This window comes from Pelophylax lessonae (genome assembly GCF_965119305.1).
Source record: "Pelophylax lessonae genome assembly, chromosome: 9".
Taxonomy (NCBI): Eukaryota; Metazoa; Chordata; class Amphibia; order Anura; family Ranidae; genus Pelophylax; species Pelophylax lessonae.
Window position 1 is genome coordinate 222,771,733 of NC_138776.1, and position 15,464 is coordinate 222,787,196.

Genomic DNA, 15,464 nt, shown 5'->3' on the forward strand with positions numbered 1-15,464 from the left:
GAAGAAAAGTACTCTACCCCCCACCCCCCCATCCCGTGAGACCCTTAACAATGTAATCCAAGGAAGCTCCAAACAGGCGATCCCCCTACAAGAGGGAAATCAGATAAGGCCTTCTTAGAAGTCTAGTCTGCAGCATTTAAGCCAGACAATACGTCGAAGGACTACAGCCTAGAAATCAAAGGAGCTGCACCCAAAGAGGCATCACAGGTCCCGTCGTAAAAGCTTGGCCCACTCGGTCAGAGTTTGCCACAACAGAGCAATAATAATTACCGGCCTAAATGCCGAACCAGCCACAGTGCACATATGGCGGACCAGAGCATTTGCCCTCTTATTGGCTAGACCTGTAAAGGTTGCGGAATCCTCAACCGGGATGAAGGTAACTCAATTTGACCTGGAAACCGGCGAGGCACTACAGGTGGGACAGTCCATCTTTAACGCAGTAAATCCTCTTAAGGATACTGCAAGCAAAAAATGCCTAGTAACCACTGCGTTTTGGACAGCTCCACTGTTTTGTGATAAGTTGTCAAGGTAAGCAGAAAGAAGAACACCCTTGCCATTTTGGAAGGCCTGTGGGTGCCAAAAGGAACGGGTGCCTTCAACACAGCATTAGCAGCAACCTCCTTGAAGTTTCACGCACTGACACAAACAGTGCATCCACCAGTGCCTATTTAGGCGTGGCTAGAGGAGCATAGGAATCATCCTCACTATCTGAGCACTTAGAGTGCGCGGACACAGACCCAGTAGGGTCGCTATATACTAAACACAAAAAACAGGAATATCTCTCCTGCGCTCGAGTGGTATGCGGGAAGGTGAATCTTCTAGGAGGTTTTATGACACAAATGAAGTGGTCTTGCTGCCCCCCTCAGGACCAAGGGTATCCAAAAGGCACAAGAAAACAAGAGAAGGGCGCACCGACCTTGTGCATTACCAATTAAAAGATCATTAAAATCAAAGAAGGGTAAGCGTACAATATACTCAGAAACAAAGCATATGAACAAGCGTATAGGAAATGGGCACCGCTCGCTTCCAGGACACTTCTCTACTGCTGGATAGCATGATGGCGTCCTCAAAACTCTGTGGCGATTTTGGCTCTGAGGAAGAGGGTCCTCCCTCGAAACGCGTAAGCCACATCAGGTTTTGGAGGAGGACGCCATCACGCTATCCAGCAGTAGAGAAGTGTCCTGGAAGCGAGCGGTGCCCATTTCCTATATGCTTGTTCATATGCTACGTTTGTGAGTATATTGTACGCTACATTTCTTTGATTTTAATAAACTTTTAAGTGGTAATGCACAAGGTCGGTGTGCCCTTCTCTTGTTGTTTTCTTCATATACTGAGCACACCCCGAAAGCATAATCAGAGGAGGCCGCTGACTGCAATCCTGCAAGGGCACGCTGGCCAAGAGTCCACAAATAGACCACCTATTGGATCCCGCAAAAAAAACAAGGGGGGGGGGGGGGGCGCCCACCGAGCCCTCCATAGAGGATATAATAATAGGACATAGCCCCCTTCAAAGGGGGCTGCCTACCGCCACGCAGACGTGCAGGCAGGCTACTCTCACTAAAGCAAGGCAGGTGCCCCACACAAAAAGGGCGACACAGCAGCACCCGGTCCAATGGAGGTGCCACGCTGCCCATATGGCCCAGCAGGCAGCGACCTACATTTTGGTGGTGGCCCAGCTGCAATTGCACGGATCCTCAGCTCGGCAGAAGCCCAAAGGAAGAGTGGGGTCTTCAACTACATGCACTGGGACGCCCCCCCAACAGCGGCCATGTAGCTTAGTAGGCCGCGGCCTAAATTTTTGAGGATGCCAAGCTGCCAGGATGCGAGCCCCAGCAGAGCCGACCACCCAGGGGCAGCGGAGGGGAAGGCGGAGCCCAAACGGGAGGCAGTGGCTTCTGCTCCCCTAGGCCAAAAACCACCGCAGGGAGCCCAGAGGACATCTCTGCCCTAGTCACCAACCCCCAGGATGGCAGGGAACCCTGCTCCTCCCCCCCCTGCGCACCAAGAAAACCCAGTCAGCAGTAACTGCAATCAGCCCCCCTTGAGAGCACATGGCAACAGCCAGCTCATAACCTCACCCAAGGAGGAGGTTGGGAGGGGGGGCGGGGGGGGGGGCTGAAAGATCCAAAGTGACCAAAATTTTAGAGGGGCTTGGGGGAAGGGAGGGGAACCAAGGGGTCCGACCATTCCAGGGAGGGGGCCAACTTCCACCCCAAAACCCTCCAAGGGTAGTGGGGGGGACAGCTACTTACCACACCAGGAACAGGGTGGGCACAGCCCCCGACAGGACACCGCTCCATCGTAATGTGGTGCTGTCGGCCAAGAGAAAACCCTGCGACACAGGCCGAACCCAGTTTATATGCGTCCTCGCGAGATGTATAACTCGCAGGCCAGCCACTATCCAGTGGGGCTATATCGTGGCCGAACTAGCGCGGAGCTGCGGTCTGTAAGCACTCACTAGCTGGACTAGGAGGACCCGAAGGATCTAGGAGTGCCTATAGCTGAGAGTGGGTGTATACCCCCTGGGACTGCCCATAGGCGTAGTCAAGCTTTTTCCTGTCTAGTGTCCTACTCCTGTAGGGGGGCAGTATAACCCAATGGTTAAGAATCAGGAGCTGTGTCCGTCAATGAATGAAAGAAATAGGGATAGTTATAGATGACCCTGCTGTGCACACACGCAGTACAGGAACAGAGATGGGCTCACCTGTGAATTTCCAGTTATGAAGTATCAGATTTGCATTCAACTAGCTTTCAATAAATACTTTGTTCTTTTACATTTTTTTAATTGATCCAAAAGTTGTTTTTACCTGGTCATCCGAGCAACTCAACAAATAATCCCCAGTTGCATGAAGACTTAGTCCAGTCACGGCTCCCTCATGAGCTCTCAAAACCTGAATGCAAGAGGCCTCTGGCACCGACCAAACACGTATTGTACAATCAGGAGATGCAGAAAATACGAGATCCTAAAAAAAACAAAAAAAAAAAAAAAAAAAAACAAAGATTAACACAATGTATGCAAATTCACAAGTAGTGCAGCCAAGTTCTTATGAAGCCATAATCAACAGGTGGTAGTAAACACCAAATCATTAAGAATTTTACACCTAAAGAATGACCAGAAATTTAAGCTCAACTATGCGATTAAAGGAAAGACATCTGCTCAGGCTCCCTTACAAAAATTCACAGAAATTAATGTCACCAATGTGCATTTACTATTTTTTTTCAAGAACCCAGAAAGCATTGCACAAGCTATCAGCAGATCGCTGGTGACATGCCGGTCTCCTGCAGACTGTCAGTATGAACAGTCTGCCAATACAGCATACAGGCAATCAGTTTCACACTGACAGGAAGAATCAATGAACTACCACAGCGCTCAACAGGGCCGCGGTAGTTAAGAACTACAAGCCAACAGCTGCAAAGGATGTCAGTACTTGTAGTTCATTCATTCACAGAACTTAGTGGATGAAAAACACGTCCCCCCACATTGTCACACGCTCTTATCAAAACGTGATGGCTGGTATGGGGAACTTCTTCCCGTGCTGCAGTCTCACAAAGGCCTTGGATCGCCGACCACTTCAGGAGGGGGAACATGTTATACGTGCTACCCTAAAAATGGGTGGAACATGCAACATGTTCCCAAAGCTAAAAACGTATCCTTTAAATCAGCTAGCAACTGCTACTGGTTCTCCCCTGTCTGTCGGTTCCTCACTAGTATTCATTTCTAGGCACTAAAAGAGTCAAGCTGGGGGCGTGGCTTGAGTCGGCATGGTGGGACGTGTTTGAGAGGAGCTCCCTCGACCGCTCACAGAATCCGCTGTAATCCTGCTTGTTCCCAGCCGCTCTCTCTCACAAAAGTGACCCTCTGTGGCACACGCTCACCCTCCTGCAGCCATGAGCAAGGATCGCTCTTCTACCTCGACGGAACACCAAAAGGAGTTTGCCTGCATGGAGAAGCAAGATGGCTGTGGCCCTACTCTGACACAGAGCAGCAGCATGGTGGTGGGGGAGCCTCTGAAGCCCGGCGTTTCGGCGGCTGAGAAACCGGGTTAGCTTACCCTGGAGCAAGTAAATGCTCAGCTTTTGGAAGCCATCACTGCTTGCAATACTTCTCTGACAGGCAAGATGGAGGAGATTAAGGTGGACATTGGTCTCATGCGCCATGATATGCAGAAAGTGTGGGGTGTCTGCCGCAGAAAAATAAATAACCTTCTGGTTCCAGAAGACTAATGATCTTAAAAACCGCCTTCGGCGGAATAATGTCAAAATAGTGGGGCTCCCTGAGAAGGCATTAGAAGGTCAGAACCCTGGAGACTTTGAGGCCTGGTTTAAAGCTACTTTTCCTGATGCCCAGTTTTCCTCTGCTTTTGCGATTGAGTGGGCACACCAGGTCCCTGCCAAACCGCCTATACCCGGTGCTGCCCCCCGGCCATTATTGGCTCGATTATTGAACTGTAGAGACCGAGACCTGATTGTCCGCAAAGCCCTCCAGAAAGGCCAGCTACGCTTTGAAAATGCTCAAATCTTCCTGACTTCTCAATTGAGTTGCAGAAGCAGCGGACCACATTCACTGAAATCAAGAGGAAGTTAAGGGAAAGCGGGATTATATATTCGATGTCCTACCCAGCTCGCCTAAGAGTGATTGATGGCAGTCGTGTCCTTTTCTTCAACACCCCAGATGCTGCCCAGGAGTGGTTCAACATGAAAGGATGGCCGCCATGATTTCCTGCTTCAGCCATCTGCCTTGGAAGCCCACCTGTGTTTGAGGTGCCTGCTGTATCCAATCTGGTGTGCCTGGAGTGACCCCCCCCCCCCTTATCTGTTTTCTATTTTTTTTATTTTTTATCAAGAACAACTTTATTAAACATTCACATAGAAAACATAACAGCAACAGAGTCCAAGACCGATTCCCCCCCTCATTACTTACAAATATCAATTCCCTCCACCCTCCAACCACCCGCAGTGTCGAGACCTACCAGTCCTCATCTACCATACTGGTCATCAGCATCCTCTTTCACTTAAGTTTTCTCCTACATTTACCTACTACCCACCCACAGCCTATCTAATACCAAGTCCATCGGTGCCAACCCCGGCATAGCTAGCCAGGGGGCCCACAGCTTGTCGAATTTGCCCAAATTTCCCCTATGTTGATGGATATACTTCTCCAGCCTTATCGTTTCCCCCACCTGAGTGATCCATTCCTTGACCGTCGGAGGGTTTGAAGAGATCCACAAGATCAACTTCCGGGCTTAAAACAGTGCCCGCAAAATGGCCTTTTTAGTGATCTCAGGAACCTGTATAGGTCTGTATGATCCAGGATCCAGCTTATCCTTACCTGGTTTTAAAAGAAGGATAATATTAGCTTTACGCATTGAGGGAGGCAGTCGCATGGTCTGTTTCGCCTCCTGCAAAACCTCCAGGAGATGTGGTAACGTCTCCTCTGAATATGTCTTATAAACTTCAATTGGGATTCCATCCTCACCCGGGGCCTTAGTATTAGGGAATAAAGAGGTGGCATGTTGCAATTCCTCTAGAGTCAAGGGGGCATCTAAAAGTTCCCTCTCCAACTCAGAGAGGGACACCAATGGAATAGCCTCCACATATTCCAGCAGGTCCATCTCCGAGTGGGCCTGTCTAGACTGATACAGTGTAGAGTAGTATGATACTAAAACTTACATAATGGCATCCGGGGTGCTGACCACCTCCTTCCCCCCGGTCCCCCTTAGAGCACCTATAGGGGGAGAGGTCTGATTAGAGTGGACAATTTTAGCTAAAAGGCGGCCTTTACATTCCCCTTCCTCGTAAAATGCCTGCCGATTAAAAAAAATCGCTTCCTTTCAGCCCCAGCAGTGTTAATACGCAGGAGGGCCTCCTGCGTCGCTACCCAGCTATCGCGATTGGTCTCCGAGGGGTCAACAATAAACCGAGCCTCCTGGCGACCAACTAATTGCTCGGCCTGAACCCTCTTTGCGGCTGTACTTCGTTTAATGGACTGAACCTCAGTTATGAATAAGCCCCTCATGTACGCCTTAAAGGCCTCCCACCTAATACCCAAATCTCCTCCTCCTATATTCACATGCCAGTACTGCTGAAGCTTAGTTCTCACTTTATCATGGGAGGGGAACAAGTTTAGCAAAAGAGCATTCAGCTTCCATGAGGCCCTCCGCAAAGTGTCACTAGGTCGCACCTCTAAGTACAAGATGAGTGGGGAGTGGTCTGACACACTCCTCAGTCCATATCTAATATTGGAGACATATCTGAGCACATCCGTGGAGCAAAGGCACAGGTCAATATGTGAAAGCGACATATGCGTTTTGGAAAAGCATGAAGTCGCTAAGGATCTACCCAACCCATCTCTTCAGCAATTTTAGCCAAGATCGTACGGGCCCCTGCCCCCGCCACGACAGAGTATCTGTCTAAATTGTTGTCACATACACGGTTAAAGGTCCCGATGATAAAGGTCCCGATGATATACAACAGGACTTCAGGGTGTTTCATCAAATATGCCACCAGCTCCAGGGTGTTTCATTAAATATGCCACCAGCTCCCAAACAATTCCACTATGAAAGGGTGGTGGCACATAAATGAAAGTCAATATACAATGCACAGTGTATAGTTTACAATATGAAAAAACATATCTCCCTTCCCCATCTACTTTAGAGTGGTGTTCCTGATAATCCAGGGATCTGTGGATCAACACACTGACCCCCCTAGAATATGAGGTATGTGTAGAATGATATTCCCACCCTACCCAAGCAAAGTGTAAGCAAGACTGAGAATCCACAGTTAGCTGAGTCTCTTGTAGTGAACAAATGGCGGGTAAATGCCTCCGGAACACAGAAGAGACCATTGTGCGTTTAAGCGGGTCGTTCAAACCTCTTACATTCCATGATACCACTGGTAATGATGTCATGGTGGCTGGAATGCAAGCTTTGCAGTGAAACGATGGGGCCTGAAATACAGGTCCCATCCTGTCACTGTCAAATTATAAAGTATACAAAAGGGAGCATATCCATCTATGCATGGAAGATATCAGAGGTGGGCCTCGGTCGGACTCACAACTGTAATGGCCATCAAGGCCAATAAACAGAACATAAAACTAATGTCTTCAAAAGTGCTAGGGGGAATGTGCCCCGGGCTGCAAAGCAAGCCCTTAATCACAGGGCCCAATCCACCCAGCACAAAAACAATCAAGACTGGAGAACTCTCCAGCACAAGCTGCACCTCATTTGCATATAAAAGACAAGATGTTAAACAGTGTGTGTGAAAAATGGATATAATTAATTGAACCAAAGGTCCGCGGATTGGTCAGATCCCCTGAGCTCAAAAAATAGAAAAAATAAGTAAACGTTCCCATCATGGTTCCAGAGCGGTACATGTAATAAAAAAAATATGAATGCACCACTTCAGCCCGTCCGTTAGTCCACAGTTGTAGATATGCCTATTTCAAACGTCACCCTCAGGTGGAGGTCGGCGAGGGTGCGGAAGATGATCATTGCGGTCAACCAAGGTAGAGGCCTCCGTAGGATTTTTAAAAAAATGATTCTGGCCCCATGTATTAATTCTCAATTTAGCTGGATATAGCATGGTATATATCACCTGTATTTGCCTCAAGCGTTGTTCAACTGCAGAGAACTTCGCTCTACTCCTTTGGACCTCCGCCGAGAAGTTTGGATAAAATTAAACTCTTACTCCATTATATTGCACATCACGGCGTTCTCTTGCGAGATGCAGTACAGTCTCTTTATCATTGTAATTAAGAAAACATGCGAGCATAGTACGCGGGGGGTGGCCCGGTTGCAGGGGGCGAGAGCGGACCCTGTGAGTCCTCTCAACTGCATAGAGAGGGGAAAAAACATTTTTTCCAAAAATGTCAGTCAACCAAAGTTCAATGAAACCGGAAGGGTCCCTGCCCTCCACCTTTTCAGGGAGACCCACAAACATGACATTATTTCGCCTAAGGCGATTCTCTATGTCTTCAGCCCTTGCTTCCAGAGCCCTTTGTTAGCCGAGCAGTATCCTGAAAATCCTTGGTCAAAGGATGCAACTGATCTTCTAAGTCACTTATCCTGCTTTCAGCCGCAGTTGTGCGTTCGCTGACCTTCTGCAGATCCTGACGGCTTCAGTCAAGTTACCAAATTGGGCCTTTAAATGATCAACAGAAGCATTGCATTTTTGAATTGCCCAAAATATATCACCTAGTGTGGGCTGCTCAATGTCCCCAGGGTCCCCACCCCGCACCCCCACTGCTGTAGTTTCAATAGTAGTGTCCATGGGCTCGCTCCCTCCCTGTACTGAGGGCTCCACTAGGCCTAATCCATGCATCGCCCCCGCACTCACCTCCTTCCCCGCTGGAATGGGGGATTTCTGTGTAAAAAAAAGCATATCACGCTGCACTTACTTAGAAGTAGATTTAGGCGGCTTACTGATTTTGATGGAACTCGCAGGCTTTTTTCCCTTAATGGATTTGTGTGATAGGCTCGGTGTGGCGGCTTCTTGGATTCCTGGCATTGCGGCTTCCTCCCGCTGTTTGCGGCGCAGCATCACCCGGTGTACAAGCAGGTATAAGTGCCGGGGGTCGGCGAGGCTATCGGGTATCAGTGGCTGCAGGGTGAGCCGGCTGTGGGGCCGGGAAAAGGATCAGTTTGGACGGATACTGGCAGGAGCTCTGTGAGACACGTCTGCTCACATGCCGCTCTTGGCAACGCCCCCCTGTTTTCTATTTTTTTATACCCCCATGTGTTCCCTTATTTGCATTTTACTGGGATCCCCCTTTACTTTGCCTTTTGCCCCCCCTTTTTATTTACCTCCCCCTCTTTTTGTTGTTTTTTCTCTTTACTCAGTCTGGGCTTTGCTGTGTTGTCAGCGCCTGCATTGACTGTGCGGCTAGTGTATGGCTTGCTTTTACATTTGCTTTCACGCTGCCTGTGTGAACTGCAGGTATATCTCTGTTTTTGAGCTGCGAGATTTATTATCCTCCACTGTTGGACTCCGCTGCTCTCTGCTGGTCAATTTTGGAACTTCTGTGATCTCCTACATTCTCCTTTAGCTCGGTGGAGTACTGACTGTGACCCTTTTTTGATGCAGCAAATTTTTCACCCTCCACTGTTGGTCTCCACTGCCCTCTACTGGTCAAATTTTGGAACTGCTCCAGTGATTTCACACATCCTTCTATAGCCTGATGGAGCACTGACTGAACTTCTTGCTGCTGATTTGTTTTTTGCATCATCTCCCCCCTCTTTTTGTTTTTGTTTTATGCTATAGGTTATTAGCTCCACACCCAGTCACCACACTTTCCCTGTGTATGAGAGCTCTGAGCCGGCCGACTCCACGAATTGCCCTCACATATGCTGTGGCATTGTGTGGGCAATGCCCCATTGAAATTGTTTATTCATGCGTTTCCTTTGTTTTTGTCAGTTTATATTTCCCAACATATTTTGCTGCATATCCCAGGGTTCCGGGTACTTTTATTAATTTTTTTCTTTCAGGTGCATCTACGTTTCCATGGATATGCTGCTCCACACAGTGCTACTGATGCTTGGTTTGCCTCTCCTGCCACTCTGTATGGTATAATGGCTAGTGTTACTACATTTTTGTCCTGGAATGTATGGGGGCTGGGCTCAACACATAAGTGCTCCCAGGTGTTTACTACTTCTAAAATCTAACGCACACCTGGTGTGCCTGCAGGAAACCCACCTTACATTAGATACTGTGGATCTTCTTTGGAAACCCTGGGTGCAGTGATCAGGCCACTACTATCATTCTTCTTACTCCAGGGGGGTCTCTGTGTTAGTGCACCGGTCGATCCCTTGGGAGTGTGTCCGCCTCAAGACTGATCCTCATGGCCGTTTTAGGTTTATTTGTGCCCAACTACATGCTCTCCCCTTTGTTATCCTAGGTATGTATAATCCCCCACCTGCTAATCTACATGTTGTTAAGGAAGCCATTAGCTTTGCTGCGCTGCTCCCTGAAGCTTATGTACTTTGTTTGGGGGATTTTAACCTCCTTGCTGACGCAGGGCTGGATAGACACGGGGACCCTTTGGCCTCGTCTCTTCCTTCCCCGACTGCTTTTGGGGCCTTACTTGCTGAATTTGGGTGGCACGACCTGTGGTGTGTTCTTAACCCTCAAACTAGGACATACTCATGGGCTGTGCCTAGTAGGGGATGCCTCTCACAGATTGACCTGGCATTGGGGAATGATCGGTTATCTACGTTGCTCTCTGTGCTATATCTCCCTAGAGGACTTTCTGATCATTCCCCTTTGTCACTGTCCATTGATGTTGGTATCCGGGGGATCTGTAGGCAGTGGAGGGTACAGCCCTTCTGGCTTTCCCAAATTGGATCCAATGACCACATCCCTGACCAGCTCTGTTTTTTTGGCGGCACATGGGGGGGAGGGGGGGGGGGGGGACAGGAGCCTAATATTTTGGGACACAAGCACCAATTGGGAGATGAAAGTCCACAGTTGGATTCATGTATTGGTTTGCCAACACTTTATATACTTTAACAAACTGTTTCAAAAGGTAGGCCCGTGTGTGCCTGCTGTTCCTTATCTTTATAGAGATCTTCACTTGGATTTCCCTGACCTGCTGTGAGCGGCCGCACAGCCAACGTGGAGAATAAACTAGTGGAGATAAACGATTACATCCAGCTGCACATTTCTCTCAAGCGCAGGAGAATTGGTTTCTAGTCTACTTTACTTGTGGGGAAGAGGCCGTTGGTAAGGCTTGCTCGCCAATCCCCCCCACCTTTCCCTGGCCTGCCAGGCTGCATACTCAGAAAAGCATCTGGTATGAATTTTGGGGGGACCCCACGCCTTTTCTTTTACATTTTGGAATGGAGTTCCCCTTAAAATCCATACCACAACCGAAGGGCCCAGTATGGATTAGGGACAGGGAGGGGACTTTTTTTTTTTTTTTGCTAGCAATCTTTTTTTTTTTTTCTTTTCATCCAGCGGACAGCTGATGACTCATCAGTTGTTAAGGACTTAAACTGGCTATTCAGTTTAAAAATAAAAAAATGGGGGGGGGGGGGATGGAGGAGCCTGAACATGGCGCCCGTTAGAAGCTCTGGCTAGAGTTCGCAAGGTTCCCATCAATGTGGGTCAGCAAGTAGCTGTGCTTCCCTGGGATCCCTATTTGTTCAGTGCCCAAGGTCGCAGTGAGCCGGCCCTTACATTTCATCCAGAGCCAAGGAAGCAGTGATGGTGTGTTCCCGGCTGTAGATTCCAACGCTAGCGGTCTTGGTTGCAGCCAGAGGGCAGGTCTTGAACTCAGAGGAGTCCATGGGAGGCATCGGGAGAGGACTGAGAATTGGTCAGCGGCACATGCTGGCATTCGGCGGGAGTGCAGCATAGGAAAGCCGAAAGAGACCCAGGCTTCCTGAGGATCGCAGGAGACTGCAGAAGGACGCTGGAGAGCCCTGCATCATGGGATGAAAGGAAAGCCAGCCGCAGAGCTTAAGAAAAAAATAGAATTTTTGTAAAATCTTACCGTAAAATTCTTTTCTCTGAGTCCTTTGACAGTCGCCGCCCATTCATAGTCTTCACGATTGGGTATTGGCCTTCTACGCAGGAGCATGCTAGGCAGTAATTTTGTGAATACAACATTAACATATAGACACACCCACAGGGCATCCCTCTGGCCTATATCCTCCAGCCAGTACCACTCTAATCCAGTTATGTAGCGAGCAGTCCATAAAAAACCATCAACCCCAAAGAGAGGGGCGGGAGCGGCAACTGTCAGAGGACTCAGAGAAAATAATTTTACAGTAAGATTTTACAAAAATTCTATTTTCTCTTACGTCCTCTGACAGTCACCGCCCATTCATACAGTCTTTACGATTGGGACGTCCCAAAGCAGTGTAGATGTGAGGGGTGGGAAAACGCAACCTTAAAATAGGCAACGCAGCACCCAGGTCAGAGAAAACAACTGAACCAGTGGGGTAAAGTTTAACAGGAGCTAACCCAGGAAAAAAAATGAAATAAACCCAATGACTAAGACATTAAAAAAATAGCATGTCTCTTTAAACCACTGTCGCACTCAAAACCTTGCGGTCAAAAGAAGCCAACACACCAAGTTTGTAAAACTTAGAAAAGGTGTGTACAGATGACCAGGTCGCGGCTTTGCACACCTGAGCCACCGACGCCTGGTGGCGAAAAGCCCAAGACTCACTAACCGCTCTAGTAGAGTGCGCCTTAACAGGGAAGGGAGGAACCCGACTCTTAATCTAATAGGCCTGCCCAATCGTCTGTCTGATCCATTTGGAAATGGTTCCTGCAGACACCGCTGGACCCTTCCGAGGCCCTTCAGGAAGGACAAACAGACAATCCGACTTCCGGAAAGAGTCCGTGGCGGAAAGGTAAACCTTGATCACCCTGACCACATCCAAGGAATGCAAGGCAAATTCCTTCGAATGCTTAGGCTTCACACAAAGCAAAGGCAACACAATATCCTCCTTGAGGTGGAAGGCTGAAAACACCTTAGGAAGAGAAAAGACGTTCGGCGGGAGTGCAGCGAACCACTTTATCCCTATGAACAACCAGATCGCAGGACCACTTTATCCCTATGAACAACCAGATGGGGGAGCGACAAGACAGAGCCGACAACTCAGACACTCTGCGAGCAGATGTGATTGCAACTAGAAAGGAAACGTTCTGTGACAACACAGGCAGAGGGATCTCTCTGATGTTCTCAAAGGGAGGTCGTTGTAAAACGGACAGAACCAGATTTAGGTCCCAGGGAGGTGAGGGAGCCTTCCTCGGGGGAGCAGATGACGCACCCCCTGAATAAAGGTGCGAATCAAGGAATTTGACGCCAAAGGGCGCTGAAAAAGAATGGCCAAGGCCGACAATTGGCCTTTAATCGGCGCTGATCCACCTTAGTCTGTAGGAAGGCCAAAACCCTTGCTAGTGAAAAGGAGCGGGGGTGAAGACATTGTGACTCACACCAGGCAAAATATGCCCTCCAGGTGCGATGATAAATCTTCCCAGAGGAAGCTTTTATAGCTTTTAGCAAGGTAGGAATGGCAGCCGACGGGGTACCCCTATCTCTCAAGACTTGGCTTTCAACAGCCAAGCCGTCAAAGCCAGTGACTGTAAAGCAGGATGGAAGATCGGTCCCTGAGACAGAAGATCATATCAGCCGATACTGATGCCACGGCACCACTAACGCATCCGAGGCGTCCGCCAGAGGATCGCAAGATCGAGCCACGAACCTTTCCACTTTGTTGAGACGGGATGCGAACAGATCTACGTCCGGAAACGCCCAACGGATACATAGAAGGTGAAACACCTCCGGGTGTAAGAACCATTCCATCTGGTCAAGGGTTTGGCGACTCAGATAGTCCGCCTGCCAGTTTTCCACACCTGAAATGTGGACGGCCAAAATCGCCGGAACATGCGATTCGGTCCAAGACAGAATCTCGGCCACTTCCCTGGCTGCTCGGGCACTCCTGGTGCCCCCCTGATGATTGATGTATGCCACCACTGTGGCGTTGTCTGTCTGCACTCGTAAGGAAGTCCTGAATCTGAGCCGACCAACAGAACAAACAGAGCTTGATTGCCGGGAGCTCCAGGACATTTATCGGTAGGGAGAACTCCTCCCCTGACCACGTAACCCGGGCACAAATCATGCCCAGAACTCCACCCCCAGCCCGACAGACTGGCATCCATGGAGAACCCCGTCCACAATAACTGCCGGAAGGACTTGGCTTGTGTCAGAATCGGTGACTGGAGCCACCACAAAAGATCCGATCTCACCTGGTGGCTTAGAGAAATCCTTCTGTCCAAGACGGAGGATGCCTGTCCCACCTGGTAAGGATCTCTGCCCCGTAGCAGAGCCAAAACCTTGGTGAACACCCTTGGAGCCGAAGCGAGACCGAAGGGCAACGCCACCAACTGGTAATGCTCCTCTTACATAGTTACATAGTTAGTAAGGTTGAAAAAAGACATCAGTCCATCCAGTTTAACCTATGATGCGTGTGTGTGTTTGCTTTTAACCGTACATTGTATACCCCTGTATGTTGTGGTCTTTAAGGTGTCCATCTAATAGTTTTTTGAAACTATCGATGCTCCCTGCTGATACGACTGCTTGTGGAAGAGAATTCCACATCCTTACTGCTCTTACAGTGAAGAACCCCTTACGCACTTTAAGGTTAAACCGCCTTTCCTCTAGTTTTAGTGAGTGGCCACGTGTCTTATTGTATCTCCTTTCTCTGAATAGTTTGTTCCTTATGCTCGGGTCACCAGTACAGTATTTGTACATTGATATCATATCCCCCCTCAATCGTCTTTTCTCCAGAGAGAAAAGGTTCAGTGCTTGTAGTCTTTCCTCATAGCGGATGTCCTCCATTCCCCTAAATTATTTTTGTTGCCCTTCTCTGGACTTTCTCCAATTCCAGCACATCCTTCCTGAGGACCGGTGCCCAGAACTGGACAGCATACTCCAGATGTGGCCGGACCAGAGTCTTGTAGAGTGGGAGAATAATCTCTTTATTTCTGGAGTGAATCCCCTTTTTTATACATCCCAGTATTCTGTTGGCTTTGCTTGCGGCGGCTTGGCATTGCATGCCACTACCAAGCTTGTTGTCTACCAGTACCACCAAGTCCTTTTCCATCCTAGACTCACCCAGAGGTTCCCCCCCTAGTGAGTAGCTTGCTTTCTGGTTTCTGGCCCCCAAGTGCATTTCTTTACATTTTTCAACATTAAACCTCATCTGCCATGTAATTGCCCACCCCGTTATTTTGTTCAGGTCTGCTTGCAAGGTTTCCACATCCTGCATAGAAGATATTGGCATGCCTAGTTTAGTATCATCTGCAAATACTGAGATTGTACTCGATATCCCCTCCTCTAGATAGTTTATGAACAAATTAAACAGGATTGGTCCCAGGACAGAACCCTGGGGGACCCCACTTTCCACACCCGCCCAATCGGAGTACTCCCCATTAATCACCACCCTCTGTACTCTCCCCTGGAGCCAGTTCTCTATCCAGGTACTCACCCTATGGTCCATACCTACCTTCCTTAGTTTGTACAGTAATCGTTTATGGGGAACGGTGTCAAAGGCCTTTGCAAAGTCCAGATACACCACATCCACAGGCTTTCCTTTATCTAGGTGGCTGCTCACTTCATCGTAGAAGGTTAATAGATTGGTTTGGCAAGAACGATTTTTCATGAATCCATGCTGATTACTACTTATAATACCGTTTTTATTACTAAAGTCTTGTATGTGGTCCCTTAACATCCCCTCCAAAATTTTGCAGACTACAGATGTTAGGCTGACCGGCCTATAGTTACCCGGGATATATCTCGGCCCCTTCTTAAATATTGGTACCACGTTGGCTTTTTTCCAATCAGCTGGCACCATACCCGTCTGTAAACTATCCTTAAAGATCAAGAATAATGGTCTGGCAATCACCTGGCTGAGCTCATTAAGAACCCTCGGGTGCAAGCCATCCGGTCCCGGGGA

General features: G+C 48.7%; 1 protein-coding gene across 1 annotated transcript in view; it reads right to left on the reverse strand.

The window, feature by feature from the left end:
• Positions 1-15,464, reverse strand: part of PRPF19 (pre-mRNA processing factor 19) — a 328,967-nt gene that overhangs the window by 104,568 nt on the left and 208,935 nt on the right. The window contains exon 10 of the mRNA XM_082268946.1: positions 2,808-2,963. Within this exon, the coding sequence (XP_082125072.1) occupies positions 2,808-2,963 (156 nt within the window). The remainder of the gene's footprint in view (positions 1-2,807; positions 2,964-15,464) is intronic.